The following is an 18,398-nucleotide window of genomic DNA, read 5'->3' on the forward strand; positions in this document are numbered from 1 at the left end:
ATATATATATATATATATATACAGTACAGACCAAAAGTTTGGACACACCTCATTTAAAGATTTTTCTATATTTTCATGACTATGAAAATTGTACATTCACACTGAAGGCATCAAAACTATGAATTAACACATGTGGAATTATATACTTAACAAAAAAGTGTGAAACAACTGAAAATATGTCTCATATTCTAGGTTCTTCAAAGTAGCCACCTTTTGCTTTGATGACTGCTTTGCACACTCTTGGCATTCTCTTGATGAGCTTCAAGACGTAGTCACCAGAAATGGTTTTCACTTCACAGGTGTGCCCTGTCAGGTTTAATAAGTGGGATTTCTTGCCTTATAAATGGGGTTGGGACCATCAGTTGTGTTGTGCAGAAGATATGTTGTGTTGTGCAGAAAATAAAAACCAGAAAATCACTTTGTATGATTTTTACATAACTAAATTGCATTTGACTGCATGAAATATATACTGTATTTGATCACCTACCAACCAGCAAGAATTCTGGCTCTCATAGACCCTCCTACTCTGCACTGATTACCATGATTTTTACATAATGAATTTGCATTTTATTGCATGAAATAAGTATTTGATATAATAGTAAAACAGATCTTAATATTTGGTACAGAAAGCTTTGCTTGCAATTAGAGAGGTCAGAAGTTTTCTGTAGTTCTCACAGTTGAAGTGCACCTACGATAAAAATTACAGACCTCTCCATTCTTTGAAGGTGGGAAAACTTGCAAAATCAAATACTTATTTTCCTTACTGTAACAGCATCAACAATACAAATCCATATAAATACAGATCAATATAAATCTGTTAGATCTATATAAAATTTGACAGAAGAAAAAAACATATTGGAGGGGTATCAAGGTACAGTAAAAAACAACTATATTGTTCATTTCAATTAGTAAAAGACATTACCTCGACAAAAAGACTGTTGCAGTAACAACGAGACCCACCAAGAGCACAGCAAAGACCGAAATGGCAATTATAGCTTCATGACTCAGCGCATAATTTTGGGGTTGTAGTATGGTAATATCTGTGGGTTTTCCAAATGTTGAACTCAGCTTGTGCCTAACTGTGGATATATTGTCTGTCAGCTTTCTGGAAAAAAAGGTAGAGAAAATGAACATGGACTTAACTTGCAATGTTAGGAATAACCTTTCCTCGTCTATCCATACTAACTTGCAAATTGGTGGGGGTTTCACTATTAGGACACCACCAATCCTAAAAACGTGGTTCTGCAATGCCCATTGGAATACAACAGTGGCCGTGCATGCCCTCCACCAGCCGAGTGCTCTTTGCCCCATTTCAAACCAACTTTATAAGATACACAAAAACCAAATACTACTTGGTAACAGTTGTGCACTAGTGAGATCGCATGTAGCAATTTGAGCAGCCATGGTCACACGAAGGCAAAGGTGGGAAAGTGTCATAAGAGGTGGACGATGATGAGACACAATTGCCAGAAAGTCAGGAGGAGGACCAGAGTGCGGAAGTGAAAGACGAGGTGGTGGATGATATAATAACTGACCCAACCTAGCAGGAGGACATGCAGCACACAGGGGGAGGGAGGCAGAGTACTCCAACAGGCAGGAAGAGGCAGTGTGGTGGCCGCAGAAAGAAGGCAGGCAACCGTTCCCCGTAACACCAACACAAAGTAAGTTGCCAGTACAACTGTTAGGTCTTCCCGAGTCTGGTTGTTTTTTAAAGACTCTGCTGATAACCCCCAAAAGGCCATTTGCACCACCTGCCAGGCCAGCATCAGCAGGGGTGTCAAAATGACCAGCCTGACCACCACCAGCATGATCAGGCACATGGCAGCAAAGCACCCGACTTTGTTGGCCGAAACCCAGGGTCCAGGAACAGTGTCTGCGGGTGGCACCATTGCTTCTTCCGCTGTTGTGCATGCAAGACAATCCCCTGTCCATGTTGCATGCGAAGATGCCTCCTGCCCTGCACCTATCGTTGCACACTCTCAAGTAGCAGCATCAGGAAGCATGTCCAAAACGCAAGCGCAAATACGCTGCCAACGCCCCACAGGCCACACTACTAAATTCCCACATTTCATGAGTGCTTGCGCTTGAAATTTTGCCTTTTAGACTAGTGGAGACGGAAGTATTCCTCAACCTGATGGCGGTGGCCATCCCTCGGTACTCAGTCCCCAGCCGCCACTATTTCTCCCGGTGTGCCGTCCCCGCATTACACAAGCACGTGTCCCAAAACATTAGCCGGCCAAGCGGAAACAGGCTGTGCTGTAGCTAATATGCTTAGGTGACAAACCGCACAATGCTGAAAAGTTGTGGACAGCTCTGAAAGAGCAGGCAGATCTGTGGCTCACACAGCTGAACCTACAGCCAGGCATGGTCATGTGTGACAATGGCCAGAACTGGTGGTGGCTCTGAGGCGAGGCGAGCTCACACACGTACCATGCCTGGCCCATGTGCTTAACCTCGTGGTTTAGCGGTTTCTCAAATCCTACCCGATGCTGCCGGATCTGCTTGTTAAACTACGCCACCTGTGTGCCCAGTTTAGAAAGTCACCTACAGCTTCCGCCGCCCTTACCATGTTTCAGCAGCGTTTGCAGCTTCCGGCTCACAGACTGGAACTCTACACTGCAGATGTTGGGAAGGATTTGTGAAGAAGAGGGCAGTTGTTGAGTACCAACATCAACAAGGCTGTCGGTATTCAATTCAGGCTCCACACATAAGATCTCAGGAGTGGACATGGATGTCAGTCAGACATATGTACCATCCTCCAAAACTTTAAGGATTCCACCAAGATGGTGAGTGGCGATGACGCCATAATTAGCGTCACCATCCCGCTTCTCTGTCTTCTGAAATACTCTCTGCTCACAATCAAAGAGGATGCATTGCAGGCGGAGCACGATGAGATGGAGCAAGGAACCATAAAGGGTGATTACACACAGCCCAGCCTCATCTCATCCCAACGTGGATTGGGTGACAATGAGGAAGAGGAGCAGGAGGAAGAACAGGAGCTAGTTTCATGCGCTATAGACGGTACTACCTGCACAGATGTCATACCATCTGTTCAGAGTGGATGGCCAGAGGACAGAGAGGAGGAGAGCATGGTCAGTCATCCTCTTGGTGAGGACACGGAAGTCTTGCCGGTTAGCAGTCTGGCACGCATGGCTGAGTTTATGTTACGCTGCCTTTCCCATGACCCTCGTGCTCACAAAATTTTGGGTGACAGTCATTACTGTTTGGTGACACTTCTAGACCCACACTACAAGGAGAACTTTATATCTCTTATTCCTGAGGCAGACAGGTCTACAAAAATGGGGCAGTACCAGAAGGCCCTTGTTGCGGAACTATTAAGAAAACTCCCATCTGAAAACGCTGGCGGCAGAGGTCACAGTTAGTTGGACAACCAAAGAGTACAGGCGATAGAGACACAAATGCAATCCAGCAGAGGCAGGGGAACACTGTCAAAGTTCTGGGAGAGTTTTCCTAGCCCCTCCCATCGCACAGGCCCTGAGGTGCGGGGTACTCTCTCAAGGAGGGCAAAGTTTGGGAAGATGCTGAGAGAGTACCTTGCCGACCGTACCAATGTCCTCCGTGATTCTTCTGTGCCTTTTAATTATTGGGTATTCAATCTGGATATGTGGAATGAACTGGCTCTCTACACCTTGGAGGTCCTGGGCTGCCCTGCTGCTAGCATTTTATCAGAGCTTTTTTTTAGTGCCGCTGGTGGAATTATAATCGATAAGCGCATCCGTCTGTCAGCTGAAAATGCTGACAGGCTGACTCTTATAAAAATGAACAAGGACTGGATTGGGCCAGACTTCTCAACACCACAGAATGATAGCAGCGTAACAAACTCAAATCCAGTGTCTTTTTTTGGGACGTGTATTCCCATGCACCTCTTCACACCCACACATGGGTATACGCTTCCTGATTTTGGTTATTTGGTCTTGTCCTTCCTTCGCCTCATCCTCCACCACCATATCATCAGGGTGACCGTGGTCCGTGATGCAACACCCACTTAATTTTTTTAAAAGGTGTTTATGATGCCTGTAAAAAAATAATAATTATACAGTATGTTCATGTATACCCCCAGGGGCAAATGTTTGTCAGCCCATACACTTAGTGCATGGGCATTACAAGTATAGGAGACGCGCTCCTATCTAATGGGAACATTTTTTTATGAGGTCCTCTAAGTCTCTTCCAAGGGGCATTGGAGTGCCTCCCAATTTTTGGCAGCCCTTGCATTCACTGCATAGGCCAACACTATGGGAGACCCTCTCTTTTCTAAAGAAAATTTGTCGTTACTGTGGCCCTGCTCTATGTGTCTTTAAATTCTTAGTAGGGTTTTTCTTAAATTTGGTCAGCCGTTGGACTCACTGCATACCCTATAACTGTATAGCAGACTCTCTCCTTTCTAATGGGAATTTGTCATTACTGTGGCCCTGCTGTATGTGTCTTTAAATTCTTAGTGGGGTTTTTCCTAAATTTGGTCAGCCGTTGGACTCACTGCATACCCTATAACTGTATAGCAGACTATCTCCTTTCTAATGGGAATTTGTCATTACTGTGGCCCTGCTGTATGTGTCTTTAAATTCTTAATGGGGTTTTTCCTAAATTTGGTCAGCCGTTGGACTCACTGCATACCCTATAACTGTATAGCAGACTCTCTCCTTTCTATTGGGAACATGTCGTACTTGTTGCGGTGGCCCTGCTCTATGTATCTTTAAATTCTTAGTGGGTTTTTTCTTAAATTTGGTCAGCCGTTGGACTCACTGCATACCCTATAACTGTATAGCAGACTCTCTCCTTTCTAATGGGAATTTATTGTTACTGTGCACCTGCTCTATGTGTCTTTAAATTCTTAGTGGGGTTTTTCCTAAAATTCGTCAGCCGTTGGACTCACTGCATACCCTATAACTGTATAGCAGACTCTCTCCTTTATAATGGGAATTTGTCGTTACTGTGGCCCTGCTCTATGTGTCTTTAAATTCTTAGTGGGGTTTTTCCTAAATTTGGTCAGCTGTTGGACTCACTGCATACCCTATAACTGTATAGCAGACTCTCTCCTTTCTAATGGGAATTTGTCGTTACTGTGGCCCTGCTCTATGTGTCTTTAAATTCTTAGTGGGGTTGTTCCTAAAATTGGTCAGCCGTTGAACTCACTGCATACCCTATAACTGTATAGCAGACTTTCTCCTATCTAATGGGAATTTGTCGTTACTGTGGCCCTGCTCTATGTGCCTTTAAATTCTTAGTGAGGTTGTTCCTAAAATTGGTCAGCCGTTGGACTCACTGCATACCCTATAACTGTATAGCAGTTTCCTTTCTAATGGGAACAGTCTGCCTGTCAGTCCTGCCACCAGTCTGTCTGCCAGTTACCTGCCGTGCTCACCAGCCTGCTTACCTGGAAGCACCTGCCTGTTACCTGTTGTGCCCACCACCCTGCTTACCTGGAAGCCCCTGCCTGTTACATTCTGTGCCCGTCAGCCTGCTTACCTGGAAGCACCTGCCTGTTACCTGTTGAGCCCGCCAGCCTGCTTACCTGGAGCACCTGCCTGTTACCTGTTGTGCCCGCCAGCCAGCATTCCCGGAGCACCCATGTGGCTATCTGCCGAACCAGCCTGCTTATCTACCCGGTCCACCCATCAGCCTTCCAGCCGTGCTCAATCGCTGTACCGGTCAGTTTCTGCCATCTGACCCGTGGGAGTCACCTGCTCTCACACAAGATTGGTCCCAGAGTGGCACCTGGTCCCCCTGCTCGGTCCCTCCCTGGTTCATGGAGTCGATTGAGCCGCCGTGCGACCTTGGTCAGGCCGAGTAGGTACTTAGTCACGCCCGTCTGGCCCCTCCTTGCACCCAAGCACAGAGGTTTCACCACCCGAACCCATAACAGTTTGCACAGGCCATGGAACCCGGTGGCCCCCAGGCTCCTTTGCTCTCTGACCTGTACCAGGAGGTCTCACATCAGAGGTCCCAACAGGAGACTATCTTGTCCTACCTGCGGACTGTCAACTCCCGCCTGGACACGCTGTCCACCCCGTCTGTGTCCATCTCCAGCCGAGCGGCACCCGATCCGGTGGCACCTCAACCCACTGGCACTATGGCACCCGGCTCTGGATCCCGGCTCTCTGCGCCCCAACATTTTGGTGGTGACCCCGTCTTATGTCGAGGCTTCCTGAACCAGTGCACACTGCACTTTGAACTCCTGGCACATCAGTTCCCCTCCAACCGGGCGTTCATCATGTCTCACCTCACTGGGGAGGCCTTGGCATGGCTTAACCCTCTGTGGGAAAGAGGGAACCCCCTGGTGTCTGATCTTCTGGCATTCCTTGCTGTCTTTCGGAAGGTCTTCGATGAGCCCGGACGAAAATCTTCTACTGCCTCCTCACTTCTCCGCCTCCGCCAAGGGAGTCTCACCATGGGCTAGTATGCCATACGTTTCCGAACCCTCGCATCTGAGCTTGCCTGGAACAACGAGGCCCTGGTGTCCACCTTCTGGAAGGGTCTTTCAGGACGGATCAAGGACGAGCTAGCTGTTCGTGACATTCCTACCACCCTGAACGACCTGGTGTCTTTAGCTACCCGCATTGAGATCGGTTTTTCAGAACGTGCTAAGGAGACTACCCGGGAAAGAAGATTTTCGCGTCTTGCTCCTGTATTCCAAAGCCCATCCTCGCAACCAGCAGCACCTCGGTCATGTTCCCCAGAGCCTACGCAAATAGACCAAACCAAGATGGTCAAGTCTCGCCTGGAGACGCGCCGAGCTGAGGGGAGTTGCTTCTACTGTGGGAGTAAAGAGCATCTGATCCGTTCCTGCCCGGTGAAGTCGGGAAACTCCAGTGTCTAGGACCACTCGGAGAGGTCGTCCTAGGCAAGAGTAAATCCTCTCCGTCCTTGACTCTATCTGTTTCTATTTCCAGTGGCGAGAACCGCTTCTTTGAGACTGCCCACCTGGATTCCGGAGCCACTGGGAACCTCATTTCACAGACTGTAGTGGAGCAGTATCAGATTACTACCATACGTCTGGCTGAACCGTTGGCGGTCGCTTCTGTGGATGGGAGGCTTCTTCTGGAGAACATCCTGCTTGTCACAGAGCCTGTAACCCTTCAGGTGGGAATGCTGCACTTGGAGAAGATCTCCTTTCATGTGCTGTCCGGTCTCTCTCACTCCCTCCTGCTTGGTCTACCCTGGTTACAAAGACATGAGCCTGTCCTGAATTGGAGATCTGGTGAAGTGCTCCGTTGGGGTCAGGTATGCCATGAGTCCTGTCTGGTTCTGGTCTGTCCAGCTCGACCTCCGTCTACTCCGGCTAATCTACCTGGTCTGCTGGCACCTTACTGGTCCTATGCAGACGTCTTCGACAAAAAGGAGGCAGAGACACTACCACCTCATAGGCCGTATAATTGCCCCATCGACCTGGTACCTGGAGCTTATCTACCCCTTGTCGCTGGCCGAGACTCGAGCCATGTTTGAGTACATTGAAGAAAATCTTGCTAGGGGATTTATCCAGAAATCTACCTCCCCGGCTGGAGCAGGATTCTTCTTCGTGAAGAAGAAAGATGGCTCACTACATCCCTGTATCAATTACAGAGGCCTTAACCAGATTGCCATAAAAAATAAGTACCCCCTGCCGCTCATCTCTGAGCTGTTCGACCATGTAACGGGTCTGGGAGGTGGAACCTCTGAGCAACTATACAAAGGGGCAGTCCTTGTAAGGAAGCGGGTGGCTCCCAGGGAAGGCGGGCAGGTAGTCACGGCAAGTGACAGGGACAGTCTCTGGGTAGAAGGGGAGGAGGTCACGGCAAGTGACGGGGACAGCCTCTTGACAGGCGGGTGGTCACGGCGAGTGACAGCAGGGTAAGAGTCTCTAGATAGGCTAGCAGGCAGGTAGCAGGTGAGCGCTCCCAGGTGAGCGGGCAAGAGTCTCTGGACAGGCAGGTGGTCACGGCAAGTGACGGCAGAGCCTCCAGGTAGGCTAGCAGGCAGGTAGCAGGTGAGCGCTCCCAGGTGAGCGGGCAGGAGTCTCTGGACAGGCAGGTGGTCACGGCAAGTGACGGCAGAGCCTCCAGGTAGGCTAGCAGGCAGGTAGCAGGTGAGCGCTCCCAGGTGAGCGGGCAGGAGTCTCTGGACAGGCAGGTGGTCATGGCAAGTGACGGCAGAGCCTCCAGGTAGGCTAGCAGGCAGGTAGCAGGTGAGCGCTCCCAGGTGAGCGGGCGGGCAGATCCATAGACAGACTGACAGGTGTTGGAAGGCAGACTGTCGGACCGCAGGAATGCAAGCAGATAGACAGGAATCAGGTAGGTATCAAGCAGAGATCTGGCAGGTAACTGGCAGGTATCTGGTAACGGGACCTGAGGGCTGAAGCAGAGTTGAAAGGCTTTGCAACAACATTGCTCGGGCACCTCCATTTTGGAGGAGGTGCCTTATATATGGTGAGGTCCTCTGGCCATTGGCTGGGGACGCCTTAGGACGGCGTGCGCGGCCCCTTTAAGAGAGGCACGCCCTAAGCACAGAGGCCGGGAAGCAGGGCGCGCTGCCAGCAGAGCGGGAGGAAGCCGTCGGGCACGGAGCGGAGAGGTGAGGGGAACGGCGTCCCTGCCTAGCAGGAGGCAGGGACGCCGACGCTACAGTACCCCCCCCTTTAGGCCCCCCCTTTTTTAGGCCAGAGAGAAATTTATCAAGGATGAGAGGGGCATGGATGTTCTCCCGGGGCTCTCATGTTCTCTCCTCAGGACCAAACCCCTTCCAATCCACTAGAAAAAAGGACTTTCCTCTTACCCTTTTGGTGGCCAAAATGTTCTCTACCTCAAACTCGTTTTCAGCGGAAACCGGAGCAGGAGGCGTACCTGTAGACTTGGAAAAAGAGTTAAGTACCACGGGTTTGAGTAGAGGTACATGGAAGGAGTTAGGAATCCGCAAATTGGCCGGGAGTTTCAATTTATAGGCCACCGGGTTGATTTGTTTGATAACTTCCAGTGGACCGATGAACCGAGGCCCTAACTTGTAGGAAGGAATCTTGAGCCAGACATATTTGGACGAGAGCCAGACCTTATCTCCAGGACGGAATTGTTGTGGATGCAGACGTCTTTTGTCAGCCTGTTTTTTCATCCGCTCGGATGACTGAAGAAGTGCGGATCTGGTACTTTCCCAAATGGAGGAAAATTCGTTAACAAGAGATTCCGCAGCCGGATTGTCCACCGAGGTGGAGACGGGAAACGGGATCCGAGGATGCTGACCGAAGACTACAAAAAACGGGGATTTGGAGGAAGATTCACTCTCGTGATTATTGTAGGAAAATTCGGCCCACGGTAAAAGATCCACCCAGTCGGAATGGTGAGCAGTAACAAAGTGCCGGAGGAAACTGGTTAAAATTTGGTTGATCCGTTCTACTTGGCCATTGGACTGTGGGTGATAAGCAGAAGAAAAGTCCAAGGTGACCCCCAGCAATTTACACATGGCTCGCCAAAAGCGAGAGGTGAACTGAACCCCTCGGTCGGATACGATGTGGAGAGGAAGACCATGAAGACGGAAGACACGATGAATAAAGTCTTTAGCTAACTTTGATGCAGACGGAAGACCCGGCAGGGGAATAAAGTGAGCCATTTTGGAAAAGCGGTCAGCGACCACCCAAATGACCGTACAACCGGCAGAGACAGGGAGGTCCGTTATAAAGTCCATAGCTATATGCTGCCACGGGGCAGCAGGTACAAGAAGAGGAAGGAGACGGCCGGCTGGCAGATGTCTCGGAACCTTGTTGCGGGCGCAGGACACACAGGCTGAAACAAAGTCTATTACGTCCTTGTGCAGGGTAGGCCACCAGTAATGCCGGGTAATAAGCTGGAGGGTCTTTTTCTGACCAGCGTGGCCAGCTAGCTTGGACGAGTGTCCCCAGTGTAGGACCTTCTCACGATCAGGTACAGTTACAAACGTCTTACCGGGTGGAAGACGATTTAGATTCACGGGGGCCACCTGCATTACTTTGGCGGGGTCGATGATGTGTTTAGGCTCCTCCTCAAGATCAGAGACCAAAAAGGATCGAGACAAGGCATCAGCTTTGATGTTTTTGTCAGCCGGGCGAAAATGAAGAATGAAATTAAAGCGGGCGAAGAACAAGGACCACCGGGCTTGGTGCGGGTTAAGTCTCTGGGCACTCTGGAGGTAAGCCAAGTTCTTGTGGTCCGTGTAAATTATTACCGGGTGAAGAGCCCCCTCGAGCAGGTAACGCCACTCCTCCAGTGCCAGCTTAATGGCCAACAATTCTCGGTCTCCTATAGAATAATTGCGCTCAGAAGAGGAGAAGAGTTTGGAGAAGAAGCCGCAGGTTACCATTCTTCCGGAAGATGACTTTTGGATAAGTACCGCTCCGGCTCCGGAGGAGGAAGCGTCGACTTCTAGGAAGAATTGTTTGTTGCCGTCCGGACAATGCAGCACAGGGGCGGAGGAAAAAGCTTGTTTTAAGGAAAGGAAGGCCTCCTCTGCTTCGGGCGGCCATTCTCTGGGATTAGCGCCCTTACGGGTGAGAACCGAGATAGGGGCAGTCCGGGAAGAGAAGTGCGGAATGAAGAGGCGGTAGTAGGTGGCGAAGCCCAGGAACCGCTGAATAGCCTTCAACCCCTCTGGTCGGGGCCATTTCTGGATGGCAGACAGTTTCTCAGGATCCATTCGTAGGCCGGTCTGAGAGATTATGTAGCCCATAAACGGAAGCGAGGTCTGCTCAAAGAGGCACTTCTCATATTTAGCGTAGAGGTGGTTCTGCCTGAGCCTGAGCAGGACCTGACGAACGTTCTTCCGGTGAGTGAGGAGATCCGGAGAGAAGACCAAGATGTCGTCCAGGTACACCACCACGCAGCAGTAGAGAAGGTCACGGAAGATGTCATTGACCAACTCTTGAAAGACGGCGGGAGCGTTATAGAGACCGAAGGGCATTACAAGGTATTCATAGTGGCCGTCCCGGGTGTTGAATGCCGTCTTCCATTCATCCCCCTGACGGATACGGACCAGGTTATACGCCCCACGGAGGTCCAGCTTGGTGAAGATTCTAGCCCCCCTTAGACAGTCAAATAATTCAGGAATGAGCGGAAGGGGGTATTTATTTTTCACCATGATCTGGTTAAGGCCTCTATAGTCTATACAGGGACGAAGTGAGCCGTCCTTCTTTTTGACGAAGAAGAAGCCTGCTCCCGCCGGGGAGGTAGATTTCCGGATAAATCCCCGGGCCAGATTCTCCTCAATATATTCAGACATGGACCGGGTCTCAGCAGCGGACAAAGGGTAAATACGCCCACGGGGAGGAGTAGCGCCGGGTATCAGGTCGATTGGGCATTCGTATGGTCTATGAGGGGGTAATGTTTCTGCTTCTTTTTTATTAAAGACGTCCGCATAAGACCAATAGGGAACCGGTAGGCCGGGTAGATTGGCTGGGGTAGGAGAAGGACGGGCAGGATGAACGGGAACTAAACAAGTCTTATGGCAGTCCTGTCCCCAGAGAAGGACTTCTCCAGTCTGCCAATCAAGCACGGGTGCATGTTTCTGAAGCCAAGGTAGGCCTAGCAAGAGGGCGTGAGAGAGTCCAGGCAGAACATGAAAGAAGATGCTCTCAGAGTGCAGCATTCCCACCTGCAGAGTTATGGATTCGGTGATGAGTTGGATGGGATGTGGTAAGAGGCCCCCATCCACGGCGGCGACAGATAAGGGTACAGCCAGAGGTTTGGTGGGAATGCGGTATTTCTCTACGAGGGACAGAGAAATGAGATTTCCGGCAGCTCCAGAGTCAAGTTGAGCCAGTTCAAAATAACGGTTCTCCCCGCAGATGATAGAGACCGACAGCATCAGAGATGGAGAGGGTTTACTCTTGTCTAGGACGACCTCTCTGAGCGATCCTAGACACAGGAGTTTCCCGACCTCTCCGGGTAGGAATGGATCCGATGCTCCTTACTGCCACAGTAGAAGCAGCTCCCCTCGGCACGGCGTAACTCTTGATGGATTTTGACCATCTTGGTCTGGTCGACCTGCATAGGCTTGGGTGAGTGCGCCTGGGGAGTAACGGAGGAAGTGACGGGTCTCTGTAAGGTAGGGGCAAGGCGTGGAAACCTCCTCTCACGGGTGACCTCTTTGGTGCGCTCCTGGAACCGGATGTCAATCCGAGTAGCAAGTGTTATTAAGTCGTCGAGAGTGGTAGGAATGTCCCGACCGGCGAGTTCATCTTTAACACGGCCGGACAGACCTTCCCAGAAGACGGACACCAGGGCGTCGTTATCCCAGGCAAGCTCCGAAGCAAGGGTACGGAACCGTATGGCATATTGGCCCACGGTGAGACTTCCTTGACGGAGGCGTAGCAGGGATGAGGCGGATGAGGTCTTCCGTCCAGGTTCGTCGAAGACTTTCCGGAAAGCCGTGAGAAAGGCTGGCAGGTTGGACACCAGGGGGTCTCCTCTCTCCCATAGAGGATTTAGCCAAGCCAGCGCCTCCCCCGTGAGATGGGACATGATGAAGGCTACTTTGGCTCGGTCGGTGGAAAACTGGGGTGCCAACAGTTCGAAGTGCAGAGTGCACTGGTTAATGAAGCCCCGTGCCTGGCCGGGATCTCCGCCAAAAGGAGGCGGGGCAGAGAGGCGGGGACCGAGAAGAGATGCCATGGTATTGATGGGCAGCAGCGGCGCCGGGGTAGTAAGTGTGCGAGTGGAGGCCGTTCCCGATGAGGCAGTCAATGTGTCCAGGCGGGAGTTAACACTACGCAGGTGACTCAGGATGGAGTCCTGTTGGGACCTCTGACGGGAAAGTTCATGACATAGGTCCGAGAGCGAGGGAGCTTGGGTGCCACCGGGTTCCATGGCCCGAGCAAACTGTAACGGGTCTGGGAGGTGGAACCTCTGAGCAACTATACAAAGGGGCAGTCCTTGTAAGGAAGCGGGTGGCTCCCAGGGAAGGCGGGCAGGTAGTTACGGCAAGTGACAGGGACAGTCTCTGGGTAGAAGGGCAGGAGGTCACGGCAAGTGACGGGGACAGTCTCTTGACAGGCGGGTGGTCACGGCAAGTGACAGCAGGGTAAGAGTCTCTAGATAGGCTAGCAGGCAGGTAGCAGGTGAGCGCTCCCAGGTGAGCGGGCAAGAGTCTCTGGACAGGCAGGTGGTCACGGCAAGTGACGGCAGAGCCTCCAGATAGGCTAGCAGGCAGGTAGCAGGTGAGCGCTCCCAGGTGAGCGGGGAAGAGTCTCTGGACAGGCAGGTGGTCACGGCAAGTGACGGCAGAGCCTTCAGGTAGGCTAGCAGGCAGGTAGCAGGTGAGCGCTCCCAGGTGAGCAGGCAAGAGTCTCTGGACAGGCAGGTGGTCACGGCAAGTGACGGCAGAGCCTCCAGGTAGGCTAGCAGGCAGGTAGCAGGTGAGCGCTCCCAGGTGAGCGGGCAGGAGTCTCTGGACAGGCAGGTGGTCACGGCAAGTGACGGCAGAGCCTCCAGGTAGGCTAGCAGGCAGGTAGCAGGTGAGCGCTCTCAGATGAGCGGGCAGGAGTCTCTGGACAGGCAGGTGGTCACGGCAAGTGACTGCAGAGCCTCCAGGTAGGCTAGCAGGCAGGTAGCAGGTGAGCGCTCCATGGTGAGCGGGCGGGCAGATCCATAGACAGACTAACAGGTGTTGGAAGGCAGACTGTCGGACCACAGGAATGCAAGCAGATAGACAGGAATCAGGTAGGTATCAAGCAGAGATCTGGCAGGTAACTGGCAGGTATCTGGTAACGGGACCTGAGGGCTGAAGCAGAGTTGAAAGGCTTGGCAACAACATTGCTTGGGCACCTCCATTTTGGAGGAGGTGCCTTATATATGGTGAGGTCCTCCGGCGATTGGCCGGGGACTCCTTAGGACGGCGCGCGCGGCCCCTTTAAGAGAGGGGGAGCGCGCTCGCGCCCTAAGCACAGAGGCCGGGAAGCAGTGCGCGCTGCCAGCAGAGCGGGAGGAAGCCTCCGGGCACGGAGCGGAGAGGTGAGGGGAACGGCATCCCTGCCTAGCAGGAGGCAGGGACGCTGACGCTACAGACCACCTTAAAGGCGCGAAGATCTTCACCAAGCTCAATCTTCATGGGGCGTACAATTTGGTCCGGATCCGCCAGGGAGACGAGTGGAAGACGGCATTCAACCCCCGGGACGGTCACTATGAATACTGTGTGATGCCCTTTGGTCTCTGTAATGCTCCAGCCGTCTTCCAGGAGCTGGTTAGCGACATCTTCCGTGATCTCTTGTATTCTTGCGTGATGGTGTACCTGGAGGACATCTTGGTCTTCTCTCCGGATCTGCCCACACACTGGAGGGATGTTTGTCAGGTTCTGCTTAGGCTCCGACAGAATCGCCTATACGCAAAATTTGAGAAATGCCTCTTCGAGCAGTCCTCCCTTCCATTCCTGGGCTATATTACTTCTGAGACTGGTCTGCGGATGGATCCCGAGAAGGTCTCTGACATCTTAAAGTGGCCTCAACCGGAGGGATTGAAGGCGATTCAGCTATTCCTGGGCTTCGCAAATTATTACCGCCTCCTCATCCCTCATTTCTCCTCCCGGACCGCTCCCATCTCCGCACTCACCCGTAAGGGAGCAAATCCCAGGGAATGGACTTCTGAAGCGGAGGAGGCCTTCGTCTCCCTAAAGCAAACTTTCTCCTCCGCTCCCGTGCTGCACCGTCCGGATTGCAACAAGCAGTTCTTCCTGGAGGTTGATGCATCCTCCTCCGGAGCAGGAGCGGAGCTCACCCAGAAATCCCCGTCTGGGAGAATGGTAACCTGCGGCTTCTTCTCCAAGCTCTTCTCCTCGTCCGAGTGCAACTACTCCATTGGAGATAGTGGGCTGCTAGCCATCAAATTGGCGCTGGAGGAGTGACGCTACTTGCTGGAGGGGGCTCTGCACCTGGTGGTCATCTACACTGATCACAAAAACCTTGCCTATCTACAGAACACCCAAAGACTTAATCCGCGTCAGGCCAGGTGTTCTTTATTCTTTGCCCGATTCTGCTTCACTCTACATTACCGTCTGGCGGACAAGAACATTAAAGCTGACGCTTTGTCCCGCTCGTTTCTGTCCACCGACCAAGAGGAGGAGCCTCTGCATATCAGCGACCCCTCCAAAGTGATGACTGTGGCTTCGTTTGATCTGTCTCAGCTTCCACCCGGTAAGACCTTTGTAGCGGTTCAGGATTGCAAGAAGATTCTACTCTGAGGACACTCATCCAAACTTGCCGGTCATGCTGGCTAGAGGAAGACCTTTCTGCTCATTGCCCGACATTACTGGCGGCCTTCCCTACGCAAGGATGTGGCAGACTTCGTCGCGGCTTGTTCCTCCTGTGCCCGTAACAAGGTTCCCAGGCACCTTACAGCCGGCCGTCTTCTTACTCTTCCGCTGCCTACCGCTCCGTGGCAACACATAGCAATGGATTTCATTACGGATCTCCCTGTGTTTGCTGGTTGCACTGTCATTTGGGTGGTTGCCGACCGCTATTCTAAAATGGCCCACTTCATCCCTCTGCATGGTCTCCCATCTGCATCTGTGCTGGCTATGGACTTCATTTATCACATCTTCCGTCTCCACAGCCTACCCCTCCACATTGTGTCTGATCGCGGGGTTCAGTTCACTTTGCGCTTCTGGAGAGCTATGTGTAAGCTGCTAGATGTCTCCTTGGATTTCTCCTATCATCCACAGTCCAATGATCAAGTGGAACGTATCAACCAGGTCCTTACCAGCTTTCTTCGGCACTTTGTCAATGCTCACCATGACGATTGGGTTGAGTTCCTGCCCTGGGCCGAATTCTCCTATAATAACCATTAGAGCGAGTCTTCTTCTAAATCCCTGTTCTTTGTGGTCTATGGTCAACACCCCCCGGATTCCGTTTCCCGTCTCCTCTTCTGTGGACAATCCTGCCGCGGAGTCTCTGGTCAGCGAATTTTCTGCTATATGGGAAGACGCCAGATCCACACTTCTTCAGTCCTCCGAGCAGATGAAGAAACATGCTGATAAGAGACGTCTGGATCCACCTCAATTCCGTCCGGGAGACAAGGTCTGGCTTTCCTCCAAATATGTTCGTCTCAAGATGCCTTCCTATAAGTTGGGTCCGCGGTTCATTGGTCCGTTCGAGGTTCTGAACCAAATCAATCCCATGGCCTACAAACTGAAACTCCCGCTCATCTTACGGATTCCCAACTCCTTTCATGTATCCCTCCTCAAACCTGTTGTCCTTAATTCTTTCTCTGACGATCCAGGTATCGCTCCAGCTCCAGTCTCTGCTGAGGACGTCTTTGAGGTAGAAAACATTTTGGCCACTAAGAGAGTAAGAGGAAAGACATTCTTTCTTGCGGATTGGAAGGGGTTGGTCCTGAGGAGAGATCTTGGGAACCCAGGGAGAACATTCATGCCCCTCATCGTCTTAAAAAATTTCTTGCAAGCCTTAAGAAGAGGGGGCGTAAAGGGGGGGATGGTACTGTAGCATCGGCGTCTCTGCCTCCTGCTGGGCAGAGACGCCGTCCTCCTCACCGCGGCTGTCCAGGTCTGGCATCCTCCCGCTCCCCTGCTGCTGTGGCGTGCGCTGCGCGCAGCTTCCCAGGCTCTGTGCTTAGGGCTCACGCTCCCTCCCTCTTGAAGGGGCCACGCGCATCGTCCAGTAGAGTCCCGGCCAATGGCCGGAGGACTGCCCCTATATTAGGCACCTCCTCCAATATGGAGGTGCCTGTGCAATGGCTGTTGTTCCATGTGCTAACACTTGCTTCAACCTTCAGGTCCCACTGCCTGTCAGTCCTGCCCGCCAGTCTGCCTGTCAGTCCTGCCGCCAGTCTACCTGCCAGTTACCTGCCGTGATCACAGGCCTGCTTACCTGGAAGCACCTGCCTGTTATCTGTTGTGCCCACCACCCTGCTTACCTGGAAGCACCTGCCTGTTATCTGTTGTGCCCGCCAGCCTGCTTACCTGAAGCACCTGCCTGTTACCTGTTGTGCCTGCCAGCCTGTATTCCTGGAGCACCCATCTGGCTATCTGCCAAACCAGCCTGCTTATCTACCCGGTCCACCCATCAACCTTCCAGCCATGCTCATCCGCTGTACCGGTCAGTTTCTGCCATGTGACCCGTGGGAGTCACCTGATCTCACACAAGGTTGGTCCCAGAGTGGCACCTGGTCCCCCTGGTTCACGGAGTCGATTGAGCCGCTGTGCGACCTTGGTCAGGCTGAGTAGGTACTTAGTTACGCCCCTCTGGCCCCTCCTTGCACTGAAGCACAGAGGTTCCACCACCCGGACCTGTAACAAATACAATGTGACATGTGTCACATGATCCCCTTTGATAGATCATGTGATAGTTCACGTGAAATTATTTGGCACAATATTAATATATTATAATCATTTTTTTACATTAATTGTATGACTTAATATTGAGCACAATTAAGTATGCTGACATTCCCTGTATACAGTATGAGACCCTACACACAATATGAGATGCCACAATCCTCCTATACACAGCAGGAGGACGCACGTAGCCATCTATACACAGCGGGAGGCCACATATAGCCATCTATACACAGCGGGAGGCCGCACATAGCCATCTATAAACAGCAGGAGGCCGCACGTAGCCATCTATACACATCAGGAGGCCGCACGTAGCCATCTATACACAGCAGGAGGCCGCATGTAGCCATCTATACACAGTAGGAGGCCGCACGTTGCCATCTATACACAGCGGGAGGCCGCACATAGCCATCTATACACAGCTGTAGGCCACACGGCGCCATCTATAAACAGCAGGAGGCCGCACATAGCCATCTATACACAGCAGGAGGCCGCACGTAGCCATCTATACACAGCGGGAGGCCACACATAGCCATCTATACACAGCAAGGGGCTGCACGTAGCCATCTGTACACAGCGGGAGGCTGCACATAGCCATCTATACACAGCAAGAGGCCGCACGGTGGCATCTACAGTACAGACCAAAAGTTTGGACACACCTTCTCATTTAAAGATTTTTCTGTATTTTCATGACTATGAAAATTGTACATTCACACTGAAGGCATCAAAACTATGAATTAACACATGTGGAATTATATACTTAACAAAAAAGTGTGAAACAACTGAAAATATGTCTTATATTCTAGGTTCTTCAAAGTAGCCACCTTTTGCTTTGACGACTGCTTTGCACACTCTTGGCATTCTCTTGATGAGCTTCAAAAGGTAGTCACCGGAAATGGTTTTCACTTCACAGGTGTGACCTGTCAGGTTTAATAAGTGGGATTTCTTGCCTTATAAATGGGGTTGGGACCATCAGTTGTGTTGTGCAGAATGCAGTTGCAAAAACCATCAAGTGCTACAAAGAAACTGGCTCACATGAGGACCGCCCTAGGAAAGGAAGACCAAGAGTCACCTCTGCTTCTGAGGATAAGTTTATCTGAGTCACC

At 51.6% G+C, this 18,398-nt stretch overlaps 1 protein-coding gene across 50 annotated transcripts in view; it reads right to left on the reverse strand.

Moving 5' to 3' along the window:
• LOC141257608 (protocadherin Fat 4-like) overlaps positions 1-18,398 on the reverse strand; it is a 468,540-nt gene that overhangs the window by 147,955 nt on the left and 302,187 nt on the right. For all 50 annotated transcript variants that reach the window (XM_073672347.1, XM_073672333.1, XM_073672313.1 and 47 more), the window contains one exon: positions 923-1,105. In XM_073672347.1, coding sequence (XP_073528448.1) covers positions 923-1,105 — 183 coding nt within the window. The remainder of the gene's footprint in view (positions 1-922; positions 1,106-18,398) is intronic.

Source organism: Phyllobates terribilis, unplaced genomic scaffold, assembly GCF_046119375.1.
Source record: "Phyllobates terribilis strain yellow unplaced genomic scaffold, ASM4611937v1 Scaffold_3__8_contigs__length_932513732, whole genome shotgun sequence".
NCBI lineage: Eukaryota > Metazoa > Chordata > Amphibia > Anura > Dendrobatidae > Phyllobates > Phyllobates terribilis.